Raw genomic sequence first — 23,112 nt, forward strand, 5'->3', positions numbered from 1 at the left:
AGCCAGACACAGTCAGGTGGATCCTGATGCACAGGAAGGAGGACTATGAACAATATGCTGCTGAACAAAGGAGTAGGGGGAAGTAGCCCCTAGAAACTTGATCTAGGGTCAGTTTTGCATTTCCCCCTCTTAATGATTAAGGTGAGGATTGTGGGAGGGGGAGGCTGATCCTAGACCTGCACCACAGACTGGTGAAAAAAAATGAAAGGAAAGGGTTAAGGGGGCATCTACATCTGATAGGGACATTAATGGAAGTAGACAGGAGAGTTCCACCACGCTGAATACAATTCAGCTTCTGTCTGTCACACAAACAGGCACGCATGCACATAGCAGTCTGGAGAGAGTGAGAGGAACAACCCAGTCCCTAGCCACATCAATCGCCATCAGTTTTGATCAGTACCGCCTACATGGAGAGATGATCAATACCACCAAGCGTTATTACAACACCTGTCCAGTTATATTAGACAGGCCAACAAAAGGAGCCATTGCCTGCACCCGAAATGGCACCCTATTCCCTATATAGTGCCCTACTCTTGATCATGGCCCGTAGGCCTCTAGTGAAAAAACAGTATAGAGTGCCATTTGCGACACAGACATTGACATTCTAGAATAATTAAATACAAATTCAATTGGGTTCCGTCACTTTTTGTTTTACTATTTATTTCCACCTGATTTTGCACATTTGTTTAAAATTCTTCAGCAAAGATTGTGGATTTGGTTCCTGCTGGAAAAACCCATATGAAAATGTGTGCACGCATGACTGTCAGAAATGGATTTCAAAGTTGAAATAAATGAATTGAGTTTTAAATCAATGCAGCGAGCTTCCTCTGTTGTACACCACCGATTCAGCGGTTGCAAACAATGCTGCCGGAACAACATTTTCAGTGTAGTTCTGCCCTTAAGCAGGAACACATGGGAACCCAGGCTAACTATGTTCACAAGGAGCATGGGCTCATCGTAATCACTAGAATGGATGGAAAGGTATGAAACACGGTTTCAATGCTTATGATACTGTTCCATTTATTCCATACCAGACATTACAAAGAACACGTCCTCAGATATCTCCATTCACAGACGGGCCCTTTGGATTACAGTTACAGAACTGAAACAGTACCAGATCTACTCCCCTGGGGATATATACACTGTAGAAAGAAACAGCTACCTTCCTCCCTGTGTGTGTGTAATGCATAATGCCTGTTAAAGGACTAGGGTAGACTATCTTAGGCTGGGTTGAGGAGTGGCTGGCACGTTAGCAACAGGAAGGTGGTTTGAAGGGATCGGAGCCGGCTCAGCTCTAGTTTGCGGAGCCAGGGTGGCCCCTGGACGCGGAGCACGCGGAGCCAGGGTGGCCCCTGGACGCGGAGCCAGGGTGGCCCCTGGACGCGGAGCCAGGGTGGCCCCTGGACGCGGAGCCAGGGTGGCCCCTGCACGCGGAGCCAGGGTGGCTCCAGGGAATTGTTCAGGTTGTTTTGCGGTGGAGGCATGGATGGCTGGTGCCGTTACTTGGGCAGGAGGAGGTTGAGGGGGGGATGCCGGTAAGAAGGTTTGGAGGGACTGCTTGTTCTGGAAGGGGGTTTTGGCTGAACCAGGTGCGTCAGGATTGCGCTATTGTGCTGAAGTCTGATGGGTTGTGCCAGCAGTTCTATGAGGTGTGGGAGCTTTCCTCATACTCTTTGTTCCTTGTGTGCGCCATAGACCAGATTGTTTTGTGTCCGGAAGAAGACAGCAATCAGATCCGGCTGGAAGGACCATAAAGAAAAGGACTAGGGTGAACTGTATCTTAGGTGAGGTTGAGGAGTGATGTTGCCACTATTGTGCATCTATCTGTAAGAATGCAGGAATAATGGTTGAAGACAAGGTTTCCAGTTTTGGTTATTTTATTACTAAACTAACAAGAAAACACTAGGACACAGGAGCACATTGTCATGTCTGCTCCCGCTCTTCCCTTGAGGGCGCCAGGTTGCCCTGCATCACGCACTCCTGCCATCCATCACGCACACCTGCCTTCCCTCGTCACGTGCATCAGCGTTAGTGGACTCACCTGGACTCACTTATCACATGTTCTTTTCCTCCCCTATATTTGTCAGTTCCGCAGCTCTGTTCCCCACTGCTGCATTGATTGTTTTTTGTCTTTAGTATTAGTTTGCTGACGCTGTTCCTGTCTCGTTTTATGTCCGTTATTTATTAAATGTTTTACTCTCCGTACCTGCTTCGTCTCTCCAGCGTCATCTCATGTGACACACATGGGGAGTAGGATGAGATTTGAAGGTTCTGATACAAGTTGTGGTCTGAAGGAAATACAAAGGGGAGATATCTACAACACATTAGTATACAAGACAATGTGCCATAACTAAGGAGAAACAAAGTATAACAAACATGCTAACCAAACAAGGACATTACCAATATTTATGGAACTCATGAGAAAGATACAGTAGATAGCTATTTCAGACAACAAAGGAAGTATTCCAAGTATAGCATCATATACACTGAGTGTACAACACATTGAGAACAGCTTCCTAATGCTGAGTTGCACCCCCTTTAGCCCTCAGAACAGCCTCAATTCATCGGGGCATGGACTCTGCAAGATGTCGAAAGCGTTCTGTCATGGAAAGAGCCGTTCCTAATGTTTTGTAGACTCAGTGTAAACGGTCTGACTGGCAATAAACATACAATTCTCCCTACACATAAACTGTACTTTGGCGTTAGGTATGCACAACACAGGAAAAGGAATAAGGACTCGGCTACTATACACAAAGGAAAACACAAGCTGCTTTAAACCAGAGGAATGGGAGAGGACTTTTGATCAGCAGAGTGAGTTCAGGTGAGCTGGCAGGCGAGGGGCATGTCCAGAGGGTAATTGGGGAGATTTTGCATATTATCCTTCAGAACTGTTATGACATGCAGTCTTTTAACTGACAGCCCCACTCATCTTTGACATCAGTTCTCCCTCTCTCTTTCCCTCCTTCCATCCTCCCATACTATCCACACCTCATAACCACACTACAGTCCCCAAAGACTACCACCAGCGTGCCACACTTTGGTATTTTATTAGGTTCCCCATTAGCGTCGGCAAAAGCAGCAGCTACTCTTCCTGGGGTCCACACAAAACATAAGACATGACACAATACAGAACATTAATAGACAACAGCTCAAGGACAGAACTACATAAATGTAAAAATGGCACTACATATCAGTACATACACAAACTATCTAGGTCAATTAGGGGAGAGGCGTTGTGCTGTGAGGTGTTGCTTTATCTGTTTTGAAACCAGGTTTGCTTTTTATTTGAGCAATATGAGATGGAAGGGAGTTCCATGCAATAATGGCTCTATATAATACTATACGCTTTCTTGAATTTGTTCTGGATTTGGAGACTGTGAAAAGACCCCTGGTGGCTGTCTGGTGGGGTAAGTGTGTGTGTGTCAGTGCTGTGTGTAAGTTGACTATGCAAACAATTTGGGATTTTCCAAAACATTAATGTTCCTTATGAAAAGAAGAAGTGATGCAGTCAGTCTCTCCTCTCCGCCAAGAGAGACTGGCATGCATAGTATTTATATCAGCCCTCTGATTACAATGAAGAGCAAGACGTGCTGCTCTGTTCTGGGCCAGCTGCAGCTTACCTAGGTCTTTCCTTTCTGCACTCGGCCACACGACTGGACAATAATCAAGATAAGACAAAACTAGAGCCTGCAGGACGTTTTGATCAGAGCAAATCAAATCAAATCAAATTGTATTTTTCACATACACATGGTTAGTAGATGTTAATGTGAGTGTAGCAAAATGCTTGTGCTTCTAGATCCGACACTGCCATAATATCTAACAATAATATCTAACAGTAATATCTAACATGTAATCTATCAATTCCCCAAGAACTACCTAATACACACAAATCTAAAGGGCTGAATGAGAATATGTACATGTAAGTGATGGCGAAGGTGCAATAGATGGTATAAAATACAGTATATACATGTGATATGAGTAATGTAAGATATGTAAACATTATTAAAGTGGCTTTATTTACATTTACATTTTACATTTAAGTCATTTAGCAGACGCTCTTATCCAGAGCGACTTACAAATTGGTGCATTCACCTTATGATATCCAGTGGAACAACCACTTTACAATAGTACATCTAAATCTTTTAAGGGGGGGGTTAGAAGGATTACTTTATCCTATCCTAGGTATTCCTTAAAGAGGTGGGGTTTCAGGTGTCTCCGGAAGGTGGTGATTGACTCCGCTGTCCTGGCGTCGTGAGGGAGCTTGTTCCACCATTGGGGTGCCAGAGCAGCGAACAGTTTTGACTGGGCTGAGCGGGAACTGTGCTTCCTCAGAGGTAGGGGGGCCAGCAGGTCAGAGGTGGATGAACGCAGTGCCCTTGTTTGGGTGTAGGGCCTGATCAGAGCCTGAAGGTATGGAGGTGCCGTTCCCTTCACAGCTCCGTAGGCAATCACCATGGTCTTGTAGCGGATGCGAGCTTCAACTGGAAGCCAGTGGAGAGAGCGGATTTAGAGTGCATTGTACAAAGTGACTAGTGATCCATTTATTAAAGAGTCCAGTGATTGGGTCTCAATGTAGGCAGCAGCCTCTCTGAGTTAGTGATTGCTGTTTAGCAGTCTGATGGCCTTGAGATAGAAGCTGTTTTTCAGTCTCTCAGTCCCAGCTTTGATGCACCTGTACTGACCTCGCCTTCTGGATGGTAGCAGTGTGAACAGGCAGTGGCTTGGGTGGTTGATGTCCTTGATGATATTTTTGGCCTTCCTGTGACATCGGGTGCTGTAGGTGTCATGGAGGGCAGGTAGTTTGCCCCCGGTGATGCGTTGTGCAGACCACACCACCCTCTGGAGAGCATTGCGGTTGAGGGCGGTGCAGCTGCCGTACCAGGTGGTGATACAGCCCGACAGGATGCTCTCGATTGTGCATCTGTAAAAGTTTGTCAGGGTTTTGGGTGACAAGCCACATTTCTTCAGCCTCCTGAGGTTGAGAGACGCTGTTGCACCTTCCTCACCACACTGTCTTTGTGAGTGGACCATGTCAGTTTGTCTGTGATGTGTACACTGAGGAACTTAAAACCTATCCCTCAGCGTAACCAAGACTAAGGAGATGATTGTGGACTACAGGAAAAGAAGGACCAAGCACGCCCCCATTCTCATCAACGGGGCTGTAGTGGAGCAGGTTGAGAGCTTCAAGTTCCTTGGTGTCCACATCACCAACAAACTAGAATGGTCCGATCACACCAAGACAGTCGTGAAGAGGGCACGACAAAGCCTATTCCCCCTCAGGAAACTAAAAGGATTTGGCATGGGTCCTGAGATCCTCAAAAGGTTCTACAGCTGCAACAACGAGAGCATCCTGACGGGTTGCATCACTGCCTGGTACGGCAATTGCTCGGCCTCCGACTGCAAGGCACTACAGAGGGTAGTGTGTACGGCCCAGTACATCAATGAGGCTAAGCTGCCTGCCATCCAGGACCTCTACACCAGGCGGTGTCAGAGGAAGGCCCTAAAAATTGTCAAAGACCCCAGCCACCGCAGTCATAGACTGTACTCTCTACTACCGCATGGCAATCGGTACCGGAGTGCCAAGTGAAGGACAAAAAGGCTTCTCAACAGTTTTTACCCGCAAGCCATAAGACTCCTGAACAGGTAATCAAATGGCTACCCGGACTATTTGCATTGTGTATAAGTATGCATTGTGTATAAGACGGAAGGAGCAAGATGGCGTCGTGGTCAAGTGAAGCACTCTGAAAACAAACACACACACACACACACACACACACACACACACACACACACACACACACACACACACACACACACACACACACACACACACACACACACACACACACACACACACACACACACTACCCATTTGTGGCCACAGCACCGTGTTTTAACAACTAACCCCTTCTGATTACTATAATGGTTAATAACGGTACGATCTGCCAACGAGGAGTCTCTCTGAAACAGCAGACATTTCCTTGAGCCTCTGGAAAGAAAACCTCCCAATCCACTCCTGAGAGAGACCAAGTCTGACATGCAGAACATTATCGCCACTTTTCAACCTGTCAACCTGAGTGTGTGTGTGAGAGAGAGAGAGAGTGAGAGAGAGAAGGAGAAGGAAGAGGCTGTGGAATGAGCCAGTGGATGATAAAATATATGAAAACCGTGGAGCAGGTCCTAATGGAGGGAGGGGTCAATGTGCACAGGAAGCGGCTGGAACGCACTCCAACCTTTACTGTTTCCTGAGATTTATCTCCTCGTTTCACATCTCCACTCATCACAGAGAGAGGGAGAGGGAGAGAAAACGAGAGAGAGAACGCAACCTTTCCCTTTATCCACTCCCGCCGCCTCACCTCAGAGCCATTAATGAGAGCAAGCCAGATGGCCAATCATCATCCTCTAACCCAGCAAGTGGCCCTAGTATAGAGTTAGAATGACTAGAACAGACATTCTCATTTAGTGCTATACATGATCTGTGTTGGCTGGACTGGCAGACATATTGGGTGTATCATTTGGAATACAAATGGCACATTGTATAGTGATGCCATGTTGGATTTTGATAAATACCTTGGATTTTAAGAGCCATCTTTTTATGTCCGTTCTGAAGACTCTATTACTGAATATATTCATGGTGATGCTGAAGTGAGCAGCCAGTCTGAATATCGAAATATACTGACTATGAAAACAGACTCACCCAGGCGTGATCATACTAAAAGTTTGTTGATGCTCCTTTCCAAAAATTATCATTATGGAATTCTGCCAACATTGTCTTGTATAATTCTAGTCAAATTCTGCTAAGGTTTTCATGTCTAGAATTCTGTTGAAGCTTTCTCATTATGGAATTCTGCCAACATTGTCTTGTATAATTCTAGTCAAATTCTGCTGAAGCTTTCATGTCTAGAATTCTGTTGAAGCTTTCTCATTAAAAACTTCCAATGTTCTCTCATAGAATTCTGCTGAAGCTTTCTTATTATGGAATTCTGCCAACATTGTCCTGTATAATTCAAGTCAAATTCTGCTGAAGCTTTCATGTCTAGAATTCTGTTGAAGCTTTCTTATTAAAAACTTCCAATGTTCTCTCATAGAATTCTGCTGAAGCTTTCATGTCTAGAATCTGACTGACGCTTTCTTGTTCTAGAATTCTGCTGAAGCTTTCTCATTCAAGACTTCAGCCAACGCTCTCTCATAGAATTCTGCTGAAGCTTTCTCATTCAAGACTTCAGCCAACGCTCTCTCATAGAATTCTGCTGAAGCTTTCTCATTCAAGACTTCAGCCAACGCTCTCTCATAGAATTCTGCTGAAGCTTTCTCATTCAAGACTTCAGCCAACGCTCTCTCATAGAATTCTGCTGAAGCTTTCTCATTCAAGACTTCAGCCAACGCTCTCTCATAGAATTCTGCGGAAGCTTTCTCATTCAAGACTTCAGCCAACGCTCTCTCATAGAATTCTGCGGAAGCTTTCTCATTCAAGACTTCAGCCAACGCTCTCTCATAGAATTCTGCGGAAGCTTTCTCATTCAAGACTTCAGCCAACGCTCTCTCATAGAATTCTGCGGAAGCTTTCATCCCTAGAATTCTGCAGAAGCTGGTTGGTTCTGCATGAACCCATTTTAACTGTTTCTAAAGTCAGCTGTTTTAACAACACAAGAAAAAAGGATAAGAAAATCAATTTCAGAAACATAACATCATATTTGTCCCCATGTAAAATCACATTTTATTATGTCAAAAATAAAACAAATCAACTTGCAGTAGACTTTAAAAATATATATATTTCCAATCATTCAGATTTGTACTTAGATTTCTGTTAAGGTCACATTTGTCTGTGAATCTTGGAGTATCACTGTATAACAGTACAGGTATAGAATGACTATAAGGCACATTAACAAAAAAACTCAAATGGTTAAATCACTGTAAAACAACACATTCATTTATTTAAGTGTTAACAGTTCAAAACTTATTTTAAACTGAATCAGCACCATAAAATACATGTAGTGGCAATTTATGTACCAAACATATGTGCAACTACAATAACGTACAGTACAGGAATATTTAAGCATATTTGCACTATATCAGTAACATAGCAGTTGAAGAAGGTTGCAACAATTACTCATAAAAAAGCAGCTACTTTTCTCTATTAAATAATTTAAAAAAATGTTAATCCACAATTACATATGGGAAAACAGCAACAACAACAACAGAAACACAATACAGAGAACGTGAAACAAAGCTGGATTCCACAGTAGTGAATTATGTCGTCAGTTAGCACCATTCAAACCCCACAGGCTGTCTGGAGAGCCAGGACTGAGGCCTCTATTCAACACACACACACACACACCAACGGAAAGGGGTCAGAACTTTGAAATGTGATCCCACACTTGAGGTCAAGCCTCCTTTTTAACAGGTGTCATCCCCACTGCACCTGTATGGTATATTCACAGTCTCTCTAGCCACAACCACAGGGTCTCCATAGCCACAACCACAGGGTCTCCATAACCACAATCACAGGGTCTCCATAGCCACAACCACAGGGTCTCCATAGCCACAACCACAGGGTTTCCATAGCCACAACGACAGGGTCTCCATAGCCACAACCACAGGGTCTCCATAACCACAACCACAGGGTCTCCATAGCCACAACCACAGGGTCTCCATAGCCCCAACTACAGGGTCTCCATAGCCACAACCACAGGGTCTCCATAACCACAACCACAGGGTCTCCATAGCCACAACCACAGGGTCTCCATAGCCACAACCACAGGGTCTCCATAGCCCCAACTACAGGGTCTCCATAGCCACAACCACAGGGTCTCCATAGCCACAACCACAGGGTCTCCATAGCCACAACCACAGGGTCTCCATAGCCACAACCACAGGGTCTCCATAACCACAGGGTCTCCATAGCCACAACCACAGGGTCTCCATAGCCACAACCACAGGGTCTCCATAGCCCCAACTACAGGGTCTAGGCATAAGTTGGAATGGTATCATATTCTACCTGTAGGTACCAGAGTTGAAACAAGACCCACATGCCTCGGCCCCTCTATCCGTAACCAGTATCATTCAATTGCAGGCCAGGCCATAGGGTTTTATAGAGGGCCCACTTGCCATAAATTCTATTTTAGCATGGACATCACCTCACCATTGAGGTGTTACACCTTTTGAAGTAGTCAACTTGGTGGGACTTTTTCAGTCACAGAAGCCATTATGGCAAACGATGCAAATATGTGCCATCTGTCTAACTCTATGGGCCGGTCTCAGCTGTTTAAAGAGATTCTCCGGTAGTTTTGTTTACTTTTTAGCCAGTAGTACCGAAAGTAGCATTCACGAGCCATAAGTGGTCCCTGAAAATTGCGTACTGGTCCCGTGTGGCTCAGTTGGTAGAGCATGGTGTTTGCAATGCCAGGGTTGTGGGTTCGATTCCCACGGGGGATCAGCACGGGGGAAAGAAATGTATGAAATGTATGCATTCACTACTGTAAGTCGCTCTGGATAAGAGTGTCTGCTAAATGACTAAAATGTACTAAGTCACATACAGTATGTGCAGATATGTGCACCACGTCATTGCTCTCTCTCTCTCCTGCTCTTTCTCTGCTGTGTCCACTGAGCTGTTGGGCCCAACCTCATTGAATAACTGGGCATGCATCTTGCTAGTGGTCACTCAAATGTGAGGGGCTGAAGCTTATTGGCTAGAACTCAAATTGCTAGGAGGCTGGCCCACGAGGGGGAAATGTCAGGAAGATGGCTTGGCACAGCTTCTAACTAGGAATTTCTGCCTAATTGAGGCAAGACAGTGATTATGCATGTATGAACTACACATTGACACATCCAGTCCAAAGTGGGAGGGTTACAAAATACTTTCTTATTCACAAAGTACCGGAGCATGTCTTTAACCGTGATGTTTTCTTTACAAGTCTGTCTTCAAAGTGTGAACAGTGTGACCTTTTCAATGAAGATCTCACCACTGACGGCTCGTACCACAGAGACATGCATCGATTACACACACGCATGCAAACACACACACACACACACACACACACACACACACACACACACACACACACACACACACACACACACACACACACACACACACACACACACACGGTACTGCCAGGGTGGTCCTCTGTCCTACATGTTCTGAACACGTAGGTAAACGGTACCATGTTAGATTGTTTGATTGATTAATGATTCCCTGCTCTGAAGGGTTGGGAATGTGGGACTCAGGAGTTCTGAGAGCTGGGCTGTTTGTTTTCTCTGTTCTGACCAGGCCCATATCAGCTCTTATCCCAATACTGGGGACTCTGCCTGGGGGCCAAGGTCTCTGCCTGGGGTCTGCCTGGGGGCCAGGGTCTCTGCCTGGGGGCTTCCTGGGGGCCAGGGTCTCTACCTGGGGGCTTACTGACCTGGGGGTCAGGGTCTCTACCTGGGGGTCAGGGTCTCCACCTGGGGGTCAGGGTCTCTACCTGGGGGACAGGGTCTCTGCCTGGGGGTCAGGATCTCTACCTGGGGGACAGGGTCTCTGCCTGGGGGTCAGGATCTCTACCTGGGGGTCAGGGTCTCTACCTGGGGGACAGGGTCTCTGCCTGGGGGTCAGGATCTCTACCTGGGGGCCAGGGTCTCTACCTGGGGGTCAGGATCTCTACCTGGAGGACAGGGTCTCTAACTGGGGGACTGGATCTCTACCTGGGGGTCAGGGTCTCTACCTGGGGGTCAGGGTCTCCATCTGGGGGTCAGGGTCTCTACCTGGAAGCCAGGGTCTCTACCTGGGGGCTGCCTGGGGGTCAGGGTCTCTACCTGGGAGCCAGGGTCTCTACCTGGGGGCTGCCTGGGAGCCAGGGTCTCTACCTGGGGGCTAACTGATTAGTCATGGTGGTCTCCATAGACCACAAAGAACCAGGCTAGAAATATAGATATACACTACATAGACTGGTAACTCTAGATCTGTTTCTGCTTCAGCCAACTCCAAGAACCAAGATAACTAGGCCAGTGACATCGATATACAGTACAGAGCTGAATGTTACGTAATACCCTTGGAAAGTGGTTAAAGCGTCAATCAGCAGTTAAAACGATCAAAAAAGTCTGGAGAAATGTAACTACTCTAAAATTCATAGACCGAGCTATGGATGCAAGGACTGACCATCCATGATATGAAACTGCTCATTTTAACCATGTTTCAAGGCTTTATAGTGTTTGTGGAGTAAAACAAGCATTTGGGGTTCTGATGGGGTAAGACAGTTGACCTGAGCTCATTTATAAATCAAACAATGTATGTAGCAACTGCAGATTACCCCTTTAAGTCATAATCCGTAAAACGTGAACACAACTGCAGATTACCCCTTTAAGTCATAATCCGTAAAACGTGAACACAACTGCAGATTACCCATTTAAGTCATAATCCGTAAAACGTGAACACAACTGCAGATTACCCCTTTAAATCATAATCTGTAAAACGTGAACACAACTGCAGATTACCCCTTTAAGTCATAATCTGTAAAACGTGAACACAACTGCAGATTACCCCTTTAAGTCATAATCTGTAAAACGTGAACACAACTGCAGATTACCCATTTAAATCATAATCTGTAAAACGTGAACACAACTGCAGATTACCCCTTTAAGTCATAATCTGTAAAACGTGAACACAACTGCAGATTACCCCTTTAAGTCATAATCTGTAAAACGTGAACACAACTGGAGTCACTTCGTCCTTTTTGGATAAAGAATGTCTGTGATAACTAACTGTACATTATTTACAGTCAGTTATCTACTGCACCATCCTTTTGTAGCAAACATAACGCTGCCTCCATTCATGTTTACATGCTGATGTTTGTGACGTCTACTTGGGTCACACTCATGCACAAGGGCAAGCTGTTGAAATCGGTGTAAGCCTCACATTGTGTTTGAATGATTGTTTAATAGTTAAAACCAATTTCAAGTTTGATGATGTATGGAAACGTTAACAAGCACCAGGTTTGGAGTAAGTGTAAAGTTTGAAGATGTATGGAAATGTTAACAAGCACCAGGTTTGGAGTAAGTGTAAAGTTTGATGATGTATGGAAACGTTAAACAAGCACCAGGTTTGGAGTAAGTGTAAAGTTTGATGATGTATGGAAACGTTAACAAGCACCAGGTTTGGAGTAAGTGTAAAGTTTGAAACCAGAGACTAGTTTACGTCACATTTGGTACATCGTCATGATGACGCACACCTCAAGCACCAAGGGAGGACAACAGACATACACATGACACAGGGATTTTTGTTTTACAACGAACCTAACAATCTAGCTGCAACCTGCTTCACCGAGATAGCTCAGTTGGTTCATGGAGCGTAGTTGGAGTAAGGTGTTAACGACACTGGGTTGTAGATTCCACTCACATATACAGTACTGAATACACTGTATGTGGTTAACTGTAGGACAAAAGTAACTTAAGAGACATCTAATCTTCTCTTAAGTTACACCCCCACCACTGCACTGTCTCCAACATTGGATCCTCAAGAGAGAGACGGATGCTACATGGGCTGTCCAAGGCCTTCAGGTGAGCCTAGGGAATAGTGGGTCTCCTATCGTTAGCTTGATCATTTCAATGTAGAACTACAGTACCTTACAACGGCTTTTGGCTAGTTTTAAATAACAACAACCGCCAAAAAATGACAATGACATCAACAAAAAACATCAACAAAATGCAAGTACACCTAGTCTATAGTGGAACTAAGGGACAAATCCTAACTTGAGATCCAAACGTGGAACCAAGACTTAGCTTATGGGTTGATGTCAATGCGAAATTCACGTTATCTCAAGTCATCAAGTTACGGTTTGTCCCTAAGAGAAGAAACCAGGGTCATGTTCATTAAAGCACACAACAGAAAAAGTTTTTAAACGTTGCAACGGAAAAAAGAAAATGAGCGTTTCTTATTGAACAAGTTCAAGTAGTCCCTACCTGTTTCAGTCCATCTGGTGCCTAATGAACACGACCCAGGTCTCTTGGCCCAGCCTAGTGAGTGGCCAGCCAGTGGCTTGGTGAATACAGGGCCAGCTGAACTAAACACAAGAGAATATGCAGTCCCACTTTATCTGAATTTTCCCCTACAGATCTACATGCTCAGACTACGTACAAACTACCATTTGGATGTATTACATGTCAACTGCACCTCTGTTAACATGCAATAACAAAGTACTTACAGGTCTTTCAATGTACGTGTGTGTAAGTACTGTATGTATGTCACAGGCGGCTGGTGGCACCTTAATTGGGAAGGACGGGCTCATAGTAACAGATGGAACGGAATAAATGGAATGGTTTCAAACACATGATACCATTCCATTCACTCCATTCCAGCCATTATTATGAGCAGTCCTCCCCTCACCAGCCTCCTGTGATGTACATACATTATATCTATGTAAGTAAGGGAAAGGGGAATGGTATCATGTATTTTATGTGTTTGAAACCATTCCATTTTTTCCATTACTATGAGCCCATCCTTCCCAATTAAGGTGCCACCAGCCGCATATTCTGTATATTCTCTTGTGTTTAGTTCAGCAGGCCCTGTATTCACCAAGCCACTGGCTGGCCACTCACTAGACTGGGTCAGTTGGACAACCTAGTCAACTGAATGTATTCAACTGAAATGTGTCTTCCGCATTTAACCCAACCCCTCTGAATCAGAGAGGTGCGGGGGGCTGACTTAATCGACATCTTCGGCACCCAGGGAACGGGGAGTCAACTGCCTTGCTCAGGGGCAGAACAACAGATTTTTACCTTGTCAGGGATTTGATCCAGCAACCTTTCAGTTACTGGCCCAAAGCTTTAACCACTAGGCTACCTGCCGCTCCAAGTAACATACAATTACTCATATTCAGCCACCCTAGCTGTATTCTTAGATTCGGTGTGTGCATTTGAAAATCGGACATGGTGTAAAAAATTTTTTTTGCCCCTTTTCTCCCCAATTTCAGGGTATCCAATTGTTAGTAGTTACTGTCTTGTCGCTGCAACTCCCGTATGGACTCGGGAGAGGCAAAGGTTGAGAGCCATGCGTCCTCCGAAACACAACCCAACCAAGCCGCACTGCTTCTTGACACAGCACTCATCCAACCCGGAAGCTAGCCGCACCAATGTGTCGTACACCTAGCAACCTGATCAGCGTGCACTGTGCCCGGCCCGCCACAGGAGTCGCTAGTGCGCGATGAGACAAGGATATCCCTGCCAACCAAACCCTCCCTAACCCAGACGATGCTAGGCCAATTGTGCGCTGCCCCATGGGCCTCCCGGTCGGCTGCGACAGAGCCTGGGCTCGAACCCAGAGTCTCTGGTGGCACAGCTGGCACTGCGATGCAGTGCCTTAGACCACTGCGCCACCCGGGATGCCATGAAAATCAGACATGTTTTGATAGTTCACTGAGCATCTATAGACAATCTGACAACAATGAACTTTCGTGTTATCACATATGTTAACGCTAATGTTAAATCACACTGTACAAGAAACGTTGACGCGACAGGCTACCCACCGAGAAACTCCCCAGACTTCGAAGTCCCTCGCTTTGGTTTACAGCAATAAAACAAGATAAAGAAGGTTTTCAAGTCTTCATGACAACAGCAAGCTTATGATCCCACTTGAAATGGTCTCTGCACTCATTTCCACTTTTTTCTCCAAAATTGAATGTCCTATAACTAATAATAAGAATATGAATAATTCAGTAAAAACATCTGTAACTCTTTACTTAAAGCTGGCCGGCATAAAGACCTGCCATGAGACCCTTACAATATATTTGTATCATCTCCTGAAGCAGTCTAAATAACAGCCATTTTGAGTCGGTTAACATACTGATACATAGAGACATATCATATCATAAGCCTTATTATAACACATTATAAAGGCTCATTCATGCTTATAACGACTTACAAAGCATTATACCCGCAAGCTTTAAGTCAAGTGTTACAGAAGCATCTAAAATCGTAGCACTAGGTGAAGTGTGTGTCTGTCTGTCTGTGTACAGTATGTGTGCGAGTGCTTTCATCATTAACTCTTGCGGGGTGTTTTGTTGGCGTAGAAGTCTCTGCAGGTGTCACAGCAGCGCTGGTACCATCTCATGTCCTGGCACAGGTTCTTCTCTCGGATCACACGGCAGTACACAGTCCACTGGTCTCCTGTGCACTTGTAGGTCAGAGCAGCTGGAGAGGAACAAGGACACAGAGGAACAAGGGCACAGGGGCCACGTCAACAGACAGAGAAACACAGTACACACGTGCACCCACTTATGTACACACACACACACACACACACACACACACACACACACACACACACACACACACACACACACACACACACACACACACACACACACACACACACACACACACACACACACACACAAACTATGTTACCTAATCTGGGGGAGGTGATGGTGTTGACGTTGACTTTGTCATTGCAGGCCTCCTGGTGACAGGGCCGGTAGGTGGGTGGTCTGAACACCACGGGGCAGTCATTACCGTGGCGACCTGTCACTCTGTGCATACATTGGACCACTCTGGACTGCAGGCCCTTCCCACAGGATGATGAGCACTGGAAAGATCCAATCACTTGAGTTACTTTCTCTTCCAAACTCGAGAGGAAGTATTTTGACAGAGGCTGGAGGTAGGGGGCTGGAGGTAAGGGGCTGGAGGTAGGGGGCTGGAGGTAAGGGGCTGGAGGTAAGGGGCTGGAGGTAGGAGCTGGAGGTAGGGGGCTGGAGGTAGGGGGCTGGAGGTAGGAGCTGGAGGTAGGGGGCTGGAGGTAAGGGGCTGGAGGTAGGAGCTGGAGGTAGGGGGCTGGAGGTAAGGGGCTGGAGGTAGGAGCTGGAGGTAAGGGGCTAGGAGAAACAAACATGGATTGGGGCCAAAGAAAGAGGACTTTGATATTCTAAGCTCGGAAACACCAGAGGCGACAGACAACAGATTCCCATTGTACACAGGCCTGTGTCTTGGCAGCCAACAGCTATAGCCTCGTCCAATGATTAACACTGAACAACAGTGGTTCCCAGGCCCTCGATTCAAGAGGGCGGATTTACTATTCGCTTCACAGAGACGCAATTAGTGGAAGCCATTTCAATAGCTATTGTAAACGGCCCGGTGTTCTACCAAAGGACTTGTTGACTTGACACTGTTCTCTCCTTACTGCTGCGAGGAGAGCTAAAACAATCCGATTATCATGATCCCACATCTCTATAGGTAATTAGAATGATTCTCAGAAGGTTTTTTCACCAAGCTTTCATTATCGCTGATGAACATGATCACAATGAGATAAGTCTATGAGATAAGGCCCTGGAGAGACACACACACACAGAGGAAAGCACACACATACTGCCAAACACAGACACAGACACACACACACACACACACACACACACACACACACACACACACACACACACACACACACACACACACACACACACACACACACACACACACACACACACACACACCACTGCTAACACACAAACAAACAAATTAAAACACAAACAAAGAGACAGAGAGAACATTATCTGAAACATCATTAGGAGACAAGCTGATGGGGACACGATCATAGCAACACTCCCATAAGACTTTTACTGTATCCCAAATGACACCCTATCCCCTATAGAGCCCATAAGGCTTTGGTCAAAAGTAGTTCACTATAAAGGGAACAGGGTGGCATTTGGGATGCACATAGCTCTAATATCATAGCCACATCCCTAGAGGCATGACCTCCTCATAACTCACAACAACACCACAATTGAATCAGCAGCTTATCCGAATGATATTCTAATTCATGCTAATAGACTTATGGTCTGATAGTGGTGGGAAGAGAGGAGATGAGGAGAGCCGGTCAGTTTATTGTCCAGCGTTGGGGGAGTGGGACAGAGGAGTAATTTGAGGACTTTAAAGGTGCAATTGGGGATTCAAAGAACAACAACAATGGACACCCCACCACGTATCTGAGTCATTAGTTTTAAATTCCAGAATTCCCCTTTAACATCATTAGGAGAGAAAATGAGGTAATACATTCAGGATGGTTAGAGGATGGGGGGGAGTAACACTATTAGCACAGGGTCAGAACAACACACCAGATATAAGCTAAATGGAGGCCAACAGTTATTCCTGTTATTAGATTTCCAAAATGAGAAACTGACCGAGACGCTGGCACCTGAACGTCCTTTCATCAGGTACGTGACATAGAACTTTTCAGACAGAAAATGGGTGGCATGTTGGAAAGTGAAACCCATCCCCAGCTCTCTCCACCATTCCCAGCTTTCTTCCCCAGCTCCATCCCCAGCTCTCTTCACCATTCCCAGCCCCATCTTCCCCAGCTCCATCCCCAGCTCTCTCCCAGACCCATCTTCCCCAGCTCTCTCCCAGCTCCATCCCCAGCTCTCTCCCAGACCCATCTTCCCCAACTCCATCCCCAGCTCTCTCCCAGACCCATCTTCCCCAGCTCTCTCCCAGCTCCATCCCCAGCTCTCTCCCAGACCCATCTTCCCCAACTCCATCCCCAGCTCTCTCCCAGTCCCATCTTCCCCAGCTCCATCCCCAGCTCTCTCCCAGCTCCATCCCCAGCTCTCTCCCAGTCCCATCTTCCCCAGCTCCATCCCCAGCTCTCTCCCAGTCCCATCTTCCCCAGCTCCAACCCCAGCTCTCTCCCAGTCCCATCTTCCCCAGCTCCATCCCCAGCTCTCTCCCAGACCCATCTTCCCCAGCTCTCTCCCAGCTCCATCCCCAGCTCTCTCCCAGACCCATCTTCCCCAACTCCATCCCCAGCTCTCTCCCAGTCCCATCTTCCCCAGCTCCATCCCCAGCTCTCTCCCAGCTCCATCCCCAGCTCTCTCCCAGTCCCATCTTCCCCAGCTCCATCCCCAGCTCTCTCCCAGTCCCATCTTCCCCAGCTCCAACCCCAGCTCTCTCCCAGTCCCATCTTCCCCAGCTCCATCCCCAGCTCTCTCACAGCTCCATCCCCAGCTCTCTCCCAGTCCCATCTTCCCCAGCTCCATCCCCAGCTCTCTCCCAGTCCCATCTTCCCCAGCTCCATCCCCAGCTCTCTCCCAGCTCCATCTTCCCCAGCTCCATCCCCAGCTCTCTCCCAGCTCCATCTTCCCCAGCTCCATCCCCAGCTCTCTCCCAGCTCCATCCTCAGCTCTCTCCCAGCTCCATCCCCAGCTCTCTCCCAGCCCCATCCGCAGCTCTCTCCCAGCCACATCCCCAGCTCTCTCCCAGCCACATCCCCAGCTCTTTCCCAGCTCCATCCCCAGCTCTCTCCCAGCTCCATCCCCAGCTCTCTCCCAGCTCCACCCCTAGCTCTCTCCCAGCCCCATCCCCAGCTCTCTCTCAGCTCCACCCCCAGCTCTCTCCCAGCCCCATCCCCAGCTCTCTCCCAGCTCCATCCCCAGCTCTCTCCCAGCTCCATCCCCAGCTCTTTCCCAGCTCCATCCCCAGCTCTCTCCCAGCCCCATCCCCAGCTCTCTCCCAGCTCCATCCCCAGCTCTCTCCCAGCTCTCTCCCAGCTCCATCCCCAGCTCTCTCCCAGCTCCATCTTCCCCAGCTCCATCCCCAGCTCTCTCCCAGCTCCATCCCCAGCTCTCTCCCAGCTCCATCTTCCCCAGCTCCATCCCCAGCTCTCTCCCAGACCCATCTTCCCCAACTCCATCCCCAGCTCTCTCCCAGTCCCATCTTCCCCAGCTCCATCCCCAGCTCTCTCCCAGCTCCATCCCCAGCTCTCTCCCAGTCCCATCTTCCCCAGCTCCATCCCCAGCTCTCTCCCAGTCCCATCTTCCCCAGCTCCAACCCCAGCTCTCTCCCAGTCCCATCTTCCCCAGCTCCATCCCCAGCTCTCTCACAGCTCCATCCCCAGCTCTCTCCCAGTCCCATCTTCCCCAGCTCCATCCCCAGCTCTCTCCCAGCTCCATCTTCCCCAGCTCCATCCCCAGCTCTCTCCCAGCTCCATCTTCCCCAGCTCCATCCCCAGCTCTCTCCCAGCTCCATCCTCAGCTCTCTCCCAGCTCCATCCCCAGCTCTCTCCCAGCCCCATCCGCAGCTCTCTCCCAGCCCCATCCCCAGCTCTCTCCCAGCCACATCCCCAGCTCTTTCCCAGCTCCATCCCCAGCTCTCTCCCAGCTCCATCCCCAGCTCTCTCCCAGCTCCACCCCTAGCTCTCTCCCAGCCCCATCCCCAGCTCTCTCTCAGCTCCACCCCCAGCTCTCTCCCAGCCCCATCCCCAGCTCTCTCCCAGCTCCATCCCCAGCTCTCTCCCAGCTCCATCCCCAGCTCTCTCCCAGCTCCATCCCCAGCTCTCTCCCAGCTCCATCCCCAGCTCTCTCCCAGCTCCATCCCCAGCTCTCTCCCAGCTCCATCCCCAGCTCTCTCCCAGCTCCATTACAGAACACCTGACAGTCCAATCAGGCTCCTCTACTAGGTGTGTTAACAGGGAAAGGTCAGTGTCGGGTGGCTTTCATTTAAAAGCCCTTTAAAAAGCCTGTTAGAATATGTGGAGGTAGAGGAACACTAGTCAGTGTCTCCGTCCCACATAGCAACCTGTTACTGACAGTAGTGCACTACTTTTGAACAGAGCCCTATGGGGCCCTGAACAAAAGTAGTGCACTATATAGGGAATAGGGTGCCATTTTGAACAGACAGTGTTGTGTAACTGGAAAAGAACACCTTGGGAAGATTAAAGGAATTACGGCAGCAGCTCTGTCAGAATGTCTAAATGCCGGACTGAAGTCCCTTCTCAGTGGGAATGGTGAGGTAGGGTGCGTCTCAAATGGCACTCTATTCTCTTTATAGTGCACTACTTTTGAACAGAGCTGCATGGGCCCTGGTCAAAAGTAATGCACTGTATATGGCAGTGTTTCCCATGTCATCGGAGCCCAGGGAGCAGTTGTTGTTGGGGGTTAACTGCCTTACTGTAGTGCTCCTGAATGAAGTGATTCTTACTACTAACAGTGTGTGTGTGTAAACAAGGGGAGAGTGCAACTTCTTGGAATAAAATGCAGCTCTGTAATAGCCCGTTTGGATTAACAAACCCCCTCTAGAATGTTCTGATGAAGGATTAGTGGAGATTACTGTTAATGAGAACTGGGCTATGGCATCTACACCGTCTGCACACACACAGACAGACAGCACACACACACACAAACACACACAAAACCTTCAGATGTTCTCCAGCTTGTCTGATGATGACTGAACCAGATGTGCTAACGCAGCGCCCTCACAGAGCTCCAGGTAGACATTACACCGATCTAACGCAGCCCCCTCACAGAGCTCCAGGTAGACATTACACCGATCTAACGCAGCCCCCTCACAGAGCTCCAGGTAGACATTACACCAATCTAACGCAGCCCCCTCACAGAGCTCCAGGTAGACATTACACCGATCTAACGCAGCCCCCACACAGAGCTCCAGGTAGACATTACACCGATCTAACGCAGCCCCCACACAGAGCTCCAGGTAGACATTACACCGATCTAACGCAGCCCCCACACAGAGCTCCAGGTAGACATTACACCGATCTAACGCAGCCCCCACACAGAGCTCCAGGTAGACATTACACCGATCTAACGCAGCCCCCTCACAGAGCTCCAGGTAGACATTACACCGATCTAACGCAGCCCCCTCACAGAGCTCCAGGAAGACTTTACACCGATCTAACGCAGCCCCCTCACAGAGCTCCAGGTAGATATTACACCGATCTAACGCAGCCCCCTCACAGAGCTCCAGGTAGACATTACACCGATCTAACGCAGCCCCCTCACAGAGCTCCAGGTAGACATTACACCGATTTAACGCAGCCCCCTCACAGAGCTCCAGGTAGACATTACACCGATCTAACGCAGCCCCCACACAGAGCTCCAGGTAGACATTACACCGATCTAACGCAGCCCCCTCACAGAGCTCCAGGTAGACATTACACCGATCTAACGCAGCCCCCTCACAGAGCTCCAGGGAGACATTACACCGATCTAACGCAGCCCCCTCACAGAGCTCCAGGTAGACATTACACCGATCTAACGCCGCCCCCTCACAGAGCTCCAGGTAGACATTACACCGATCTAACGCAGCCCCCTCACAGAGCTCCAGGTAGACATTACACCGATCTAACGCCGCCCCCTCACAGAGCTCCAGGTGGACATTACACCGATCTAACGCAGCCCCCTCACAGAGCTCCAGGTAGACATTACACCGATCTAACGCAGCCCCCTCACAGAGCTCCAGGTAGACATTACACCGATCTAACGCAGCCCCCACACAGAGCTCCAGGTAGACATTACACCGATCTAACGCAGCCCCCTCACAGAGCTCCAGGTAGACATTACACCGATCTAACGCAGCCCCCACACAGAGCTCCAGGTAGACATTACACCGATCTAACGCAGCCCCCTCACAGAGCTCCAGGTAGACATTACACCGATCTAACGCAGCCCCCACACAGAGCTCCAGGTAGACATTACACCGATCTAACGCAGCCCCCTCACAGAGCTCCAGGTAGACATTACACCGATCTAACGCAGCCCCCTCACAGAGCTCCGGGTAGACATTACACCGATCTAACGCAGCCCCCTCACAGAGCTCCGGGTAGACATTACACCGATCTAACGCAGCCCCCTCACAGAGCTCCGGGTAGACATTACACCGATCTAACGCAGCCCCCACACAGAGCTCCAGGTAGACATTACACCGATCTAACGCAGCCCCCTCACAGAGCTCCAGGTAGACATTACACCGATCTAACGCAGCCCCCTCACAGAGCTCCAGGTAGACATTACACCGATCTAACGCAGCCCCCTCACAGAGCTCCAGGTAGACATTACACCGATCTAACGCCGCCCCCTCACAGAGCTCCAGGTAGACATTACACCGATCTAACGCAGCCCCCACACAGAGCTCCAGGTAGACATTACACCGATCTAACGCAGCCCCCTCACAGAGCTCCAGGTAGACATTACACCGATCTAACGCAGCCCCCACACAGAGCTCCAGGTAGACATTACACCGATCTAACGCAGCCCCCTCACAGAGCTCCAGGTAGACATTACACCGATCTAACGCAGCCCCCACACAGAGCTCCAGGTAGACATTACACCGATCTAACGCCGCCCCCTCACAGAGCTCCAGGTAGACATTACACCGATCTAACGCAGCCCCCTCACAGAGCTCCAGGTAGACATTACACCGATCTAACGCAGCCCCCTCACAGAGCTCCAGGTAGACATTACACCGATCTAACGCAGCCCCCACACAGAGCTCCAGGTAGACATTACACCGATCTAACGCAGCCCCCTCACAGAGCTCCAGGTAGACATTACACCGATCTAACGCAGCCCCCACACAGAGCTCCAGGTAGACATTACACCGATCTAACGCAGCCCCCACACAGAGCTCCAGGTAGACATTACACCGATCTAACGCAGCCCCCTCACAGAGCTCCAGGTAGACATTACACCGATCTAACGCAGCCCCCTCACAGAGCTCCAGGTAGACATTACACCGATCTAACGCAGCCCCCTCACAGAGCTCCAGGTAGACATTACACCGATCTAACGCAGCCCCCAGACAGAGCTCCAGGTAGACATTACACCGATCTAACGCAGCCCCCTCACAGAGCTCCAGGTAGACATTACACCGATCTAACGCAGCCCCCTCACAGAGCTCCAGGTAGACATTACACCGATCTAACGCAGCCCCCACACAGAGCTCCAGGTAGACATTACACCGATCTAACGCAGCCCCCTCACAGAGCTCCAGGTAGACATTACACCGATCTAACGCAGCCCCCTCACAGAGCTCCAGGTAGACATTACACCGATCTAACGCAGCGCCCTCACAGAGCTCCAGGTAGACATTACACCGATCTAACGCAGCCCCCACACAGAGCTCCAGGTAGACATTACACCGATCTAACGCAGCCGATCTAATGCTGATTGGCTAACAGCCATGGTATATCAGACAGTATACTAGTATGACAGTATGACAAAACACTTATTCTTACTGCTCTAGTTACGTTGGTAACCAGTTTATAATAGCAATAAGGCATTTCGGGGTTTGTGATATATGGCCAATATTCCACGGCTAAGGGCTGAATCCAGGCACTCAACGTTGCATCATGCA

General features: G+C 48.4%; 1 protein-coding gene across 2 annotated transcripts in view; it reads right to left on the bottom strand.

The window, feature by feature from the left end:
* Positions 1-7,688: 7,688 nt before the first annotated feature.
* The window catches only part of LOC106562591 (A disintegrin and metalloproteinase with thrombospondin motifs 17-like), a 174,871-nt gene continuing 159,447 nt past the window's right edge, over positions 7,689-23,112 (bottom strand). For both annotated transcript variants that reach the window (XM_045708167.1, XM_045708166.1), the window contains 2 exons: positions 15,382-15,559; positions 7,689-15,165 (listed from right to left, as the gene is read on the bottom strand). In XM_045708167.1, coding sequence (XP_045564123.1) covers positions 15,014-15,165; positions 15,382-15,559 — 330 coding nt within the window. In that variant the 3' untranslated portion in view covers positions 7,689-15,013. The remainder of the gene's footprint in view (positions 15,166-15,381; positions 15,560-23,112) is intronic.

Source organism: Salmo salar, chromosome ssa26 (assembly GCF_905237065.1).
Source record: "Salmo salar chromosome ssa26, Ssal_v3.1, whole genome shotgun sequence".
In the NCBI taxonomy this organism is placed as follows: Eukaryota; Metazoa; Chordata; class Actinopteri; order Salmoniformes; family Salmonidae; genus Salmo; species Salmo salar.